At 37.2% G+C, this 14761-nt stretch overlaps 1 protein-coding gene across 1 annotated transcript in view; it reads right to left on the bottom strand.

Annotated features, from left to right (window-relative positions):
- The window catches only part of kcnt2a (potassium channel, subfamily T, member 2a), a 39259-nt gene that overhangs the window by 18077 nt on the left and 6421 nt on the right, over positions 1 to 14761 (bottom strand). Inside the window, exons 2-11 of the mRNA XM_066692247.1 lie at positions 10498 to 10577; positions 10303 to 10402; positions 8977 to 9025; positions 8398 to 8457; positions 7734 to 7808; positions 7241 to 7324; positions 5389 to 5483; positions 1520 to 1700; positions 942 to 1106; positions 420 to 556 (exon numbers count right to left, since the gene is read on the bottom strand). Of these exons, the coding sequence (XP_066548344.1) occupies positions 420 to 556; positions 942 to 1106; positions 1520 to 1700; positions 5389 to 5483; positions 7241 to 7324; positions 7734 to 7808; positions 8398 to 8457; positions 8977 to 9025; positions 10303 to 10402; positions 10498 to 10577 (1026 nt within the window). The remainder of the gene's footprint in view (positions 1 to 419; positions 557 to 941; positions 1107 to 1519; positions 1701 to 5388; positions 5484 to 7240; positions 7325 to 7733; positions 7809 to 8397; positions 8458 to 8976; positions 9026 to 10302; positions 10403 to 10497; positions 10578 to 14761) is intronic.

The following is a 14761-nucleotide window of genomic DNA, read 5'->3' as shown; positions in this document are numbered from 1 at the left end:
AATTCTTGCAACACTTCCTGAAGATATGTTATTATGAATCACCTGCTTCTAGCCTGCAGGGGGCATTAAATCACAACTTTTGTTGCAGCTGTGTACATAAATACAGCTGCATTTAAAACATATAATTCAGACCCAAGTATACTAATGGTAAATAGTTTTTTTTTTTGCTTTCTATATCTACTGAGTCTTCATATTCATTTCCCAGCTCTGCTCCATTGTGCTAATGGTAATTGGTGCATCACATTTTGTTATTCCCCCACCACATACCTATTAAATCAGAATCAATTAACACTGAATCATTTTCTGGAGCCGTGTGGGAGTAATGATTGAAATTAAAAAAGGAGAAATTGCAATTTCCTTTTCCAGTTCGAGCCACTTATGATCGCAGCGTAATGCATTCACTCAGAACAATCACTCACTTCGCCCTTAGTAAGTCTTGGTCTTTCAGTGCGGATCCTTGGAGGTATATAACTCTCTGGGACCACATGGGAATCTGCAAAACTCTCCGTACTTGCACATCCATTTCGGTCGGACAGAGTATTACAACATAATAATCCTGCAAGTCAATGGCACAAATCAGCAGCGCGGTGGTAAAATCTTTTGGAAATGTCCCAACACTGAAAATCATTGTAGGATTGCTGTACTGGTAACATAGCATTAGTAGTCAATGTCATAAAATATATGCCTTTAATTATCTCTGCAAGCAAATTGCTCTATTAGATCATAACACTTTTTTCAACACCCCTCGAAGAATACTACTCTACATGAAAAGGGTTTTTTGTTGATGTTTGTCCACTGTATTTCTTTACACTTCCAAAACAATACACCGGCATTATGCTTCGATTAAAGAACATTGAATGTTCCGGATAACATGAGGTGTACAGGAACCAGGTGGTGCATTGCTGATGAATATTTAGTAAAAGGGCACACGAAGGATGCACCTGTAGCCGGGGATGTGCGTAGAATTCATTGAGGAAGTCCATGAGCAGGTCGATCTTCAGAGAGCTGACGCACAGAACCACGTGTTTCTCAGTCTGCGCTCGATGGCGGCTATAGTTCCCGCCAGACTTTTGCCTCTCCATCCACAAATAAGCAAGTTGTTCAAACTGTTGCAAACCAACAAAAATACAAAACAGGTTATGGTGTTACTCATATTTCGCCCTTTTTTTTGTGACTTAATGGTTTAAAAACAGCAGTTTACCGTTTCCGTATGTAGCTACTCTCATTGCTACATCTATAAACCTGAAACACACTTTTGTATAATGTGAGCTTAGACAGTCTCTCTCCCTTTGAAAGCAGACATACTTTCTGTCATGGTTTCTATCTAATGAGAAGCGAATGTGGGCTAATCTGTCACCGTCTTCAAGTGAGATCCTCAAATGAATATTAATAGTGTGGTGTAGGAGTCTTAAAATGACTGCAAGCTAATTAATTTCAGCCTACAATAACGGATTTTTCTCGACCATTTTACATTTCCATATAGGTTTTTAAAATATTCATCGACGCTAACCCGTCTTACCTGAATTGGCAACACGACCAGGGCCACAGCGATCATGATCACAACCAGCAGCTTCGAAGGCCAGATATGAGGTGTGACATCGCCGAACCCCACCGTGGAGAAGGTCACGATGCAGAAGTAAAAAGAGTCGAATACGGTCAGCTTGTTTCCTGCCCGCTCTAAATGCTGAATCCCACATATGCTGAAAGTAAAAACAAATATATAACATATGGATACAAACAGACACACAGTCACATACGAATACAAGGGAGAAATAACTAGTATACTCCTGCAACCACCAAATAATTCCAAGACCTAAATCTGCTCTGATATTTCTGAAATCTATTTTACAAAAATAAAGAGATGTTATTTTAAATACAAAGAAAATGCACTAATACATTACATTTCACAACATTGTAAAATATTTTTTAAGCATATTTTCAATGCATTCTGCAGCAGGGGTCAGAGTTCAGTGCCCTGTCAGTAAGACTTGTATCAATATTGGTCCCCTATGTTCCAATCATTTCAAAAATGTAGAAATCTTGCTGGTAAACTGATGTTTGAGTTGATTTTGCTCAATGATTAACAAAGACAGACTTGTCTTCCCGTGCCAGTGCAAAGAGAACTCATGCAGTTTACAGGAAAGCTGTATTTGTTCAGCACGGAGGTTATCTGGCACAATTCAAAAAGAGTATTGTTTTCTTTCTAAATAAAATTATGCAAACGGACACAAGAGCAGGAACAAAGAACACTTTCTGCTGTTTGCATTTGCAGTCTTAAAGTGAAGAAGAAAAACTATTATTAAAGCTAGAAAAGAAGGTAAGGGGGCGGTGGACAACATGCACGACCCAGACGCTTCAATTGTTCTACTCCTAATGATGACTCCTTACCGTCTAAAAGGAGTAATTATACAAAATTAAATGGAAACTGTTGTTTAACATCCAAAGAAAAACAAATCGAAAGAGCTGTCACCTTGTACCTTGGCTGATGCACTTTCACCTTAAGTGACATAAAATATTTAAAACAGGTATGGTCTACTAATTACGTAATATAAATATTGAATAAAAAACAAACCTGCCAAATAAATGAGTTTCCTTTTTACACATTGTTGGCATGATGTTACAAAACTTAGTCTATTTTCCTTCCCAATTCTAACAAGGATAAGCTGCCATGTTATGTCTTCTTAGATCTACTTCACAAAATTAAATTGTTTTATTAGTGAGTTCTGACTTGCACCACTTGGGAGTGCAATTGCTGCAACACTCATGTAGAAATATGATTTGAACCATGTTAAATATAACGTCTTGGATTCGTATTAACATCAACACCTTTCTTTTTGAGCGATACACACAATCACACACCTGCATAAGGTCATATCATATTCCTTTAATCACATACAGCCTCTAAAACACACAGGCCCCATATTGCTATGCACGGCAATCTCATTAATTGCATAATATCTATATAATGGTACATTAAAAACCTAATGGGAATCTAATTTGAGAGATAATAGTTTTTAAAAGATCTAATTGCTTAGTACCACTGAATAGAAAAGTTTAATTTCAAAGCTGTCACACCTTGTTTTGTCTAATCTAATTGTTCTAGCAATGTCTTTGCTCATGAAGCTCAAAGATAATCTGAAACATGATATGATTAATACAACTTTACTCTGTAACAATTTCACAATTCTGAAGCACACAAAGCATTCATTTCAAGGTTAATATAATATGGTCTCAGCAATATATATAAAAAACTGCCTCTTAGGTCTATTGTTATCTTATTTATTAGTGATTGGCAATCTTTGAAGAAGCTTTAACTTCTAAACACACTATGTTATTTTATACTTGGGGGGTTGTGTCTGTGAATCTTAGTTACCTCCTGGTGGGTAGTTATAATGTAATGTTATCAGTAAGGGTTTGTAATGAGTGTAATTTCTGCATGTATGAGCAATAAGCCACAAAATGGAAGTCACGTGTAATGATCACATTTCGCTGTGAAACAAATTACGTACATTAGTGGTAAATAAAGCAGAGTGGATCATATTAAGCAGAGGAAATGAAAGGCAATTAGTGGCAGTACTTTAACTATCGGCTCTTCTATGTACAGTGGGGGAAAAAAGTATTTGATCCCCTGCTGATTTTGTACGTTTGCCCACTGACAAAGAAATGATCAGTCTATAATTTTAATGGTAGGTTTATTTTAACAGTGAGAGACAGAATAACAACAAAAAAATCAAGAAAAACACATTTCAAAAAAGTTATGAATTGATTTGCATGTTAATGAGTGAAATAAGTATTTGACCCCTTCGACTTAGTACTTGGTGGCAAAACCCTTTTTGTAATCACAGAGGTCAGACGTTTCTTGTAATTGGCCACCAGGTTTGCACACATCTCAGGAGGGATTTTGTCCCACTCCTCTTTGCAGATCCTCTCCAAGTCATTAAGGTTTCGAGGCTGACGTTTGGCAACTCGAACCTTCAGCTCCCTCCACAGATTTTCTATGGGATTAAGGTCTGGAGACTGGCTAGGCCACTCCAGCACCTTAATGTGCTTCTTCTCGAGCCACTACTTTGTTGCCTTGGCTGTGTGTTTTGGGTCATTGTCATGCTGGAATGCCCATCCACGACCCGTTTTCAATGCCCTGGCTCAGGGAAGGAGGTTCTCACCCAAGATTTGAAGGTACATGGCCCCGTCCATTGTCCCTTTGATGCGGTGCAGTTGTCCTGTCCCCTTAGCAGAAAAACACCCCCAAAGCATAATGTTTCCACCTCCATGTTTGACGGTGGGGATGGTGTTCTTGGGGTCATTCCTCCTCCTCCAAACACGGCGAGTTGAGTTGATGCCAAAGAGCTCGATTTTGGTCTCATCTGACCACAACACTTTCACCCAGTTCTCCTCTGAATCATTCAGATGTTGGCAAACTTCAGACGGGCCTGTACATGTGCTTTCTTGAGCAGGGGGACCTGGCGGGTGCTGCAGGATTTCAGTCCTTCACGGCATAGTGTGTTACCAATTGTTTTCTTGGTGACTATGGTCCCAGCTGCCTTGAGATCATTAACAAGATCCTCCCGTGTAGTTCTGGGCTGATTCCTCACCGTTCTCATGATCATTGAAACTCCATGAGGTGAGATCTTGCATGGAGTCCCAGACCGAGGGAGACTGACAGTTATTTTGTGTTTCTTCCATTTGCGAATAATCGCACCAACTGTCGTCACCTTCTCACCAAGCTGCTTGGCGATGGTCTTGTAGCCCATTCCAGCCTTGTGTAGGTCTACAATCTTGTCCCTGACATCCTTGGACAGCTCTTTGGTCTTGGCCATGGTGGAGAGTTTGGAATCTGATTGATTGATTGCTTCTGTGGACAGGTGTCTTTTATACAGGTAACGAGCTGAGATTAGGAGCACTCCCTTGAAGAGAGTGCTCCTAATCTCAGCTCGTTACCTGTATAAAAGACACCTGGGAGCCAGAAATCTTGCTGATTGATAGGGGATCAAATACTTATTCCCTCATTAACATGCAAATCAATGTATAACTTTTTTGAAATGTGTTTTTCTGGACTTTGTTGTTGTTATTCTGTCTCTCACTGTTAAAATACACCTACCATTAAAATTATAGACTGATCATTTCTTTGTCAGTGAGCAAACGTACAAAATCAGCAGGGGATCAAATACGCTTTTCCCTCACTGTAGGTGTTGCAGCAAGGGTATAAAACAAGGTTGCCGCCCTCCTATCCATTGCATTAGTCTGAAAACATATGGCATACCGTTGTAATCTGCTTTTGTAGGAATTCAAATTCAGTTTGTTTTGATACTGGGGTTGTAACAAAAGTAGTCACAGTGTATAGGCATGGCATTTGTCTGAGATTGGATATGTGAGATTTTGACAACTTACCAGGTGAAGATCAAGCAGATCAGAGTAGATATCAGCATGAGGACCTGATTAAACATGGCAGATTGTGTGCGCTGGATGGCTCTGTGGAGATCATTCTGCATAGACAATAACATGTTAAAACTCAGCACATGACGACAATTGCTTTGGTCACACAGAAGCCATGTCTCGGCTATTATTGGTTAACCATTACTTTCAAATAAGATAGTGGCTCACGATAAAGCAATCTACAAGGTCTACACCATTTCCTTTATAAAGAGAAATCCATTAATCTATAAACCATTCCTTCAATCTTCCTCTCATTATAGTACTCCAGTTTCCGAAATATAATCCAATTAAATAATTAAATGGCAAATTAGTGTTAATGAGCATGTGCATCATTTTATTATTTAAAATGGAATCGTTATAACTCGGATCTTGGTGCTACACAGAGCGTTTTGTGAACTATCAAGTCAGTTTCTCTTCATGTTACACAATGCAGTAGCCACTGGTATTTTTCTGTATTCTGTACCCAGTGCTCCTGGCCTCAGGCTTGTATGCTGGCTTTTGTATTTGCCACTGAATACAACACAATAACAACCACCGAACATAGCAAGCAACACAAACCGAACATAACATATAAGATCCCCTCTGTAAAATCCACACTTAATGTACAGCTTCACGGCCCTCTGAGGGATATTAATTACAAAATAATAAGGCAAGTGCATTCAAGCTGTGACCTTGCTGTGCCAATTAATGAATTAAATAGCTCACTCTGTCTTGCAATGCGAATACTAGGTCTGCCCCAGACGGACGCCCATTGGGAGAAAGCACACAGAGTTCCCGCAGGTGTAACCTCTGGACAAAATGCATTAGTCCTACACTTACACCAGCTTCACCAGATAGTCATAAATGAGAGCTCATGTGACCGGTCTTTTGTATATAATTCCATTACAGCAATGGAGCTTGCAAAGGAATGGACTATTATAAAGCAAAGGCATTTTGTTTTCAGTTTTTCATTGTGTTTAAAGTGCACATAAAGTAACCACACACAATTGCTCCTGCCTAAGAATAATTCCACAGTGCTTCCCTCAGCGCAAACCAATGCATTGTTGACAATACCCTTCTGGCTGCAGCTGTCCACATGATCAGCCATTAGCATCTGAAAAACCTACACTCAAGAGGACGTACATGGACAGAGCACACAACAGAAAGCAGGTATCGGCATTGTGGTAGAAAATTTGCTCAAATCTTTGACCCTGATGAATAATGTAACACCAGCATAATTTCTCAGCAGTGCTACTGTTGTATTTCCTATAATCATAAAGCAAACAAACACACATAGTTTCCTTCCACAGCTAAAAACAACTGATGGAAAATGGACTGGAAACTATGGTCTTAAACCAGAGGTAAACCAAATTCTATACAATACACTGTAATAAGTATAGTAAAAACTGCAAAACAATCCATCTATGGTTCTTTTAAAAATAACCCTTGTGTTGTCTGTGGTGAAACACATGTGCATTAGACACAGCGGGAGAGCTGCAGCAAATTCGCTTTAATTGCCCCTAACCATGGGGATTACAGACAGATGTGGAAAACCCTCTGATGTCCTTATAGTTTCATGCATGTGGACTGGTGAATGCAATAAATATATCTATCAGCTCTAAATATCTGTCTAATGTAATATGTCCGATGTATGTTTCCCTAGATTTCCTATGCAGTATGAATGGCACATGTTTCTCCAAACACAGATCCTTGTGCATTTTCCTAAACAAATGGCAAATGCAAACATGCACAGGTAAGCAGCTAATACATATGTGTTGGTACATTTATGAAGGTGTAAAATATGTATTAGCATCCGGATCATACTCACAATAGTATTCTCTATGGCATGCTTGGCTAACCAGCAGTTAAGGAACACGGGAATAAACAGGTTTCTCAGAGGATACCAAAAGATCTGAAACAGATTAGTTTATCAGTACATGATACACTGACACACATCTATAGTATTATATAGGCTATTTAGTTTGTTCTAGTAACAAAGGGATCAATAATGTTTTATCAGACTACTCAATCAAACTTAAAATTAACGAGTAACCTAGTACAAGAGGTTACGTATTTCAACACTTTCTTGTTTGATCATCCAAGTTAAATATCAACATGTTTATTTTTCACATATTTGTTGCATCATATCAAGGTCTTGTACAGCACATGCAATAGATTTACCAAGACACATTCATTTCTGTTATTTTATATATTATTTTATATTTTAGTGTCTTGCACTTCATGTAGTCACTTTACTTAAAGCACACCTGTGATATCAAGTACAGATCGTTGTGAATATCCCTCAGTGGGAGAACCCTTACCGTGATAAAAAAAGGAACTGTGTTAATGATCTCCAGAAGAAAGGATATGCGTAGTATTTGATCCCAAAGGTTTCCCTAACAGACATTTTAAAAACAGTTGATGTAAGATATATAAGCATACGTTTATAAACATATACAGTTGTAGTGAAAGGAATTCAAACAGTTCATTAATCATTACTTGATGTTATTTGTTTTGAACCATGGATTTCAAATGAAAACTGGGCAAAAAGGACTTGTGTTTTAGTCTCTGTACATAAAATACTTCAGGGCAACGCAGAACAAAAGATTTGACCCAGATCTACAACATGATGTGATTGTAAAGCGAGTTCAAAAGCAATACCGTGACATAGGTAGATCTTTATGTAAGTGTAAGCTATCTTTTTGCTATCTTTCGATGGCTTAGAGTATATTCTGTCAAAATACTCTGTATAGTAAAGCTGTAAAACAAACATATTTTATCTACCCTGTTCAAACAGCAAAAATGACAATGGATCCACTAATCTAGAAGTAAACTCAGGTGCTGTAACAGGCTTGATTTATCTTGTGTGACATCGTGTGACGTTTAAGTTATGATCAATATTGAAAAGGAGTTAATCAAACCCTTGGATGCACAAAGGTCATGCAAGCATACCATTTCCAAGGGGACCTGTATGATGAGAATTACCTTGTAACTGAGGTAAGTCAGCAACATTGTTTCAAAGAAACTTATCGAGGCCACAGAAACCTAAAGTGAGCAAACAAGTCTCATGTAGATCAAAGCAATACTTCACTAACTATGGCAAAACAGACACTATATTTAAAGTATCAATTGTGCCACTTTTATAGGTATATGGTAGCAAAAGTGTATTTTATTTTATACTATAGTACCAAGTGTGTTTGGACAACAGAAAAAATACATAAGACAGTTACCTGGACATTATTTAATATAACTAATATATGTGAAAGTAAACAACTGTTTTACATTACTTTTAAACCAACATGTCAGAATGGTTACATACACTTTTACTATATTGTACCATTTTGTAGTTCTTGGTGGCTAATTAAGTCTGGTAAGTACCCTGTAGTAAAGCTACACATTTTGTGGAAAGAGCTCACTATATCTAAATAGTAAATTTGTAAGGTTGTAAGGTAAAGTGTACTATGATTCTTACTATTGACTAAATGTATTAGCATTTTACCACAGAACAATATAATGATAAATATAATGAGAGTTCTATTAATCGTCCATCTAATATCTGCGTACCTGTAACCCCCATATGGGAAGACTTCTGTTCACCCAGATGATAGGGGACCTGGGACACAAACACCCAATAATAAATACATTAAAATCCTAAAACAAAGGCACTTTATACAAAGTCTAATAATTATAAAATAAACTACAAATGCCTTGTTTTGTGTTGCCAAATGCCCAATTTTCACTCTTTTGATTTATTCCATCGTATTTTCATCAGTGCTTATTTGTTGTCCAATGTCCAATACCTTTTCAAGTAATCATTGATCTACTTCTTTTTCCTTAGATTTAATATTAAATTCTTTCTCTCTCTCTCTCTCTCTCAATACATATATATTACTATAGAGCTCAATCATATTACAATCACTGTTGCATAATCTGTATTTCAGGCTCTATACTAGGTATCATTATAAAAAATAACAAATATATATATATTCTCGAACCTTAAAGAAATTAATATTTTATTGTTATACTACTACTACTAAATAATAATAATAATATTAATAATAATAATAATAATAATAATAATAATAATAATGTTTCTACTTACCAGTCAATCCCAAATAACATGTAAGTCTGGTTGGAGCACCCCCAACTTGAAAACACATGGTTGAAAAAAGTCTTATTACTTCTGAAAAATTATTACTTTATTACCCTCCCAAGAAGTTATTACTATATCAATATCATTTCTTTCAGCACTGTCATACCTCAAGTGTCCCAATGCACAACACTGATCTAATATTCTTGATGTGCATCTTCTGAATCTTTCTCCAGCAACAGAAAATAAATCCATCAGCGAGCCAGAGCTAACTGCTAAAAATGACAGATTTTCTCCAAACCATTAACTTTAGTCTAAAAATCCAAAATAACCTTTTCTGTAATTACCTTTTGCCTGTCAATATTGCTGTACATTTTCAGATTCATGTAAAGGTTGTTTAGTTAAACAAGTGCTTCATTTGTATTTGCAAAGTCTAAAAGTGCAAACTCACATAAGTGGTTACACATAAATAGACAAGTGTAGTAACTGGAAAAGCTAAACAAATTTAAATTGTGCATAATGTTCCCTTAAATAATTCCGCCTCCACACAGATGTATCTTGCATCTGTGTACCATACATTTAGTTTTTTGCAGTATAATTTTTGTAGTTTTGATAAACACAAATTATACAAAATATTTTACATACTTAATATATTCTCATACTCCTAGTTTTAGCTTTATATATATATATATGCATTCAAACTCTAAGGGCCCCATACACTACACGAATCTGCCACTTCTGTTTTAATATTGTGATGTAATGTGATTGTTAATTTACAACATACAAATGAATTGATTTACCATCCGATTCCTTTCGTAGGGTCGTCCATCAAGACACGACATATGTATAAAACACAGCTGAGCACCTTGAGAAAAAAGTGAAACAAGCGTATTCTGAGGCCTACAAAAAAGTAAAAAAGCAGAATGTTAAAGACACACAATTGTGTCTATACAATACACATTTTCTCATCACATTTAAATAAGAATAGCACTTACTTGATCTTTGGTTTTTGATAAAAAACAGCTTTAGTCTCTCCTTAAAAGTATTTTCATTCACATAGAACTCAACCTGCACGCTGTCGATAAGAAAACAACAAGCAACAACAAAAATAAGGTGTTAAACATTCATTTTGTAAGCATCTCAGCAGGGAGAATGTGCAATATAGGTATATTTAACACATTTACTTATTTATTATATATTTAAATAAGTAAATATGCAATACATAACAGGGCACAGCCGCACACACAGATTGCAACCACTGGGTCCGGCTCTGAACAGCTATTTTAGGGTCCTACATGCATGCAAGTGTAACTTGCATTTGCATTGTTCATGTGTTTTGTGAACTGCTGTGCGATGCATGTGGCTGATGTCTGGAGTGTCTTCAGACAGATCAATACAGTGTGTAACTGTCATTCTCAGTCATTCTCCTGAAACGTAGAAGGTTCTGTAAAAACTGGATTTGTAATACCTTTATCTCTTTCTTTATATTAGAATCTCCAAATCTTTGTTGTCTGCTCACTGCTACTCTGACCTTTTGCAAGAGGCATGAAACAAAGCCAGCACCCTCCTTAGAGTAATTATACACTCACCTAAAGGATTATTAGAAACACCATACTAATACTGTGTTTGACCCCCTTTCGCCTTCAGAACTGCCTTAATTCTACGTGGCATTGATTCAACAAGGTGCTGAAAGCATTCTTTAGAAATGTTGGCCCATATTGATAGGATAGCATCTTGCAGTTGATGGAGATTTGTGGGATGCACATCCAGGGCACGAAGCTCCCGTTCCACCACATCCCAAAGATGCTCTATTGGGTTGAGATCTGGTGACTGTGGGGGCCAGTTTAGTACAGTGAACTCATTGTCATGTTCAAGAAACCAATTTGAAATGATTCGACCTTTGTGACATGGTGCATTATCCTGCTGGAAGTAGCCATCAGAGGATGGGTACATGGTGGTCATAAAGGGATGGACATGGTCAGAAACAATGCTCAGGTAGGCCGTGGCATTTAAACGATGCCCAATTGGCACTAAGGGGCCTAAAGTGTGCCAAGAAAACATCCCCCACACCATTACACCACCACCACCAGCCTGCACAGTGGTAACAAGGCATGATGGATCCATGTTCTCATTCTGTTTATGCCAAATTCTGACTCTACCATCTGAATGTCTCAACAGAAATCGAGACTCATCAGACCAGGCAACATTTTTCCAGTCTTCAACTGTCCAATTTTGGTGAGCTTGTGCAAATTGTAGCCTCTTTTTCCTATTTGTAGTGGAGATGAGTGGTACCCGGTGGGGTCTTCTGCTGTTGTAGCCCATCCGCCTCAAGGTTGTACGTGTTGTGGCTTCACAAATGCTTTGCTGCATACCTCGGTTGTAACGAGTGGTTATTTCAGTCAAAGTTGCTCTTCTATCAGCTTGAATCAGTCAGCCCATTCTCCTCTGACCTCTAGCATCAACAAGGCATTTTCGCCCACAGGACTGCCGCATACTGGATGTTTTTCCCTTTTCACACCATTCTTTGTAAACCCTAGAAATGGTTGTGCGTGAAAATCCCAGTAACTGAGCAGATTGTGAAATACTCAGACCGGCCCATCTGGCACCAACAACCATGCCACGCTCAAAATTGCTTAAATCACCTTTCTTTCCCATTCAGACATTCAGTTTGGAGTTCAGGAGATTGTCTTGTCCAGGACCACACCCCTAAATGCATTGAAGCAACTGCCATGTGATTGGTTGGTTAGATAATTGCATTAATGAGAAATTGAACAGGTGTTCCTAATAATCCTTTATGTGAGTGTATATTACCTCCCTGAACACAATCCCTTTTATAAGACTGTCTAGTGCATGTTACTTTCTACTCTTTCAAACCGATGGGATACAACACTGACTGAAAGGGTGTCCAAGGCATTACATGCTAGCTATGCTAAATACCCTTGTCTAATCAAGTTATCTTATTCTCCTACTTTGTATCCAGGCACATGATAAGTGGTAATTTGATATCGAATTGATTTATAATAATAATAATAATTACATTTCATTTTCCCAATGTGAGGCGTTACATTTGCACTAAGCAGAATAAACTGTCAAACAAAAACCTGCCATCAATCACTAGAACTGTACATTGAGATTGACAGCTGGCGAGATGTTATTATTTGGTCATTACTAACAATGGGACAGTTCAGAATATTATTGTCTGAGCTGAAACTAATAAATAACTCACAAAAGCTGCACAGATACTCAAGCAACATATGTTTATATCCACATTTCATAGACCACAAATGAACTCACTTCATGCATAATGCAAGTGACCAAACAGGAAATTTTAAAAGAGAGAGGAAAAGAGAAGAAAACTGTGTCAGAGCCGTATTTCCCTTCGTTTTACCTCATCCAGCACTGCTGTGTTTAATCACATATCAAAAGCAGCACACCCACAGGCTGTATTTCATCTGATTTTTGAAGGCTGCAATTATGTCTTTAAAGTATGAAAGAATGTATTACCAGTTCCCTTGATGAGTCATATTTTAAAAATGTATTTTATGATGGGAATAAATATAGGTAAGTGGTCCACAAAATGTTATTTTTCAGCACAGAAGAAAACATGTTTTGGGGGCCTTAATTATACACAACAGACGTTATGCAATGCCTACAGTGCACTCTTGCTAAGTGCTGGACAGAAAACATGTTTTTTTGTATTCAGATATTTGATTCATAGCACCAGACCACGAGCCTTTGCTCTTAGAGGGCTGCCAGACATTGGGGTGTTCATGCTACTACACTGATATCCTTCTGACACATTTTAAACAATATCTACAGTCAGGAATACTACAGATTTTAATTCATTCACACTTACTTTCAGTAAATCTAAAATGAAAATGAAAAACTGAAGTAATAAATATTGTACCATGCTGGTTTGCAGACATTGGCAGCCCAGTATTGTGATTTCTGCGTTTTTCATTTTCTTTCATCTATATCTGATGAAGAAAGTGCATGAATTATAGATCTTCAGAAAAATACAATATTTAAATTGTTGTAAATATATATTATATGTATCTTCAATTATTATTATGTAGGGTCGGTCAGAAGCTGTTCAGAAAGTGTCTGCCACATGCATCTCATCAATAATGAATCTCCTCTTTGTAATTGATTACAGACTCAATCGATGCTTTTTGTCCTGTGTATCATAAACGCCTCTACTGATAACTGAGTCATTTAAGTGTGTGTGTGTGTGTGTGTGCGTGTGTGTGTGTGCGCAAGCCCTCAGCCTATTTCAAAATTGCCACCCACGGAATTGCACCTCTTCCAACAGACAAACTGTGAAGTAGCATACGGTATTAAATCTGTCAGTATATTCACCTAAGCTCTCATTTCACCCCATCAGTCACCCCTTTGAATTGCTCTAACAATGCGTCAGAGGTGATCACCCCCCACCGCCATGCAGTTCCCTTCACTCACAGGTGTGAGAGACAACCTCTCAGACACTGAGGTCTCCCACTGACCTAGGCATGGAAACACATTTAACTAATCAAATTATTCTTTTTTTTTTTTTTTCTCCAGCATGCAGTTTGAATACGAAGTGTCATGAGATGTTTCAAATGTAAAATGTCTAATTATGTTATTTCTAATCAGTATTATTCCAGCATAGAAACACATCACATATCAGCGATGTGAATTAAGCTTCCCCTACAGAACTACATTCCGATTAACGGTTTTTCAATTTAATAACATGCAAACACTTTTCTAGTTCTCTAGCATAATTAAAACATAGTGTTTCTGCAAAATATTTAAGTAAACATATAAATATCAACAAATTAGTATGTTTGTTATCTCTTTTATACATACTTGAAGGATTCTGTTTTAATTATTTCACTGTCAGGCATTTAATAAAACACAGATGAAGATGTATTTAGCAAAGATGTCTGCTCTTTGACTTGGCTATTCTTTTGTCATTAGAGGGAAAACCCAATGTATACTTTGTATTTCACAGAGATCTAATTAGATCTCTAAAGCATGTCCTACAACGAAGTTTACAAATGTTAACAATACCTTTAATTACAAAGAAAATATGCTAGTGATGGGCAAATACAATTGACTACATTGTCCACTAAATGGGTTTGACATGCATAACATGATTTATATAATTTCCTACTGCAGAACAGAAACAGAAACAGAAGCATTGCTTTAATATTTTATGTATCGACATGCATTATGCACAAAAAGCCTTTTCACAGCAAAACAATTATGTTTACAGAACCT

Source organism: Amia ocellicauda, chromosome 19, assembly GCF_036373705.1.
Source record: "Amia ocellicauda isolate fAmiCal2 chromosome 19, fAmiCal2.hap1, whole genome shotgun sequence".
In the NCBI taxonomy this organism is placed as follows: Eukaryota; Metazoa; Chordata; class Actinopteri; order Amiiformes; family Amiidae; genus Amia; species Amia ocellicauda.
Note: the sequence above shows the minus strand (reverse complement) of the source record. Positions and strands in the feature narration are given on the sequence as shown.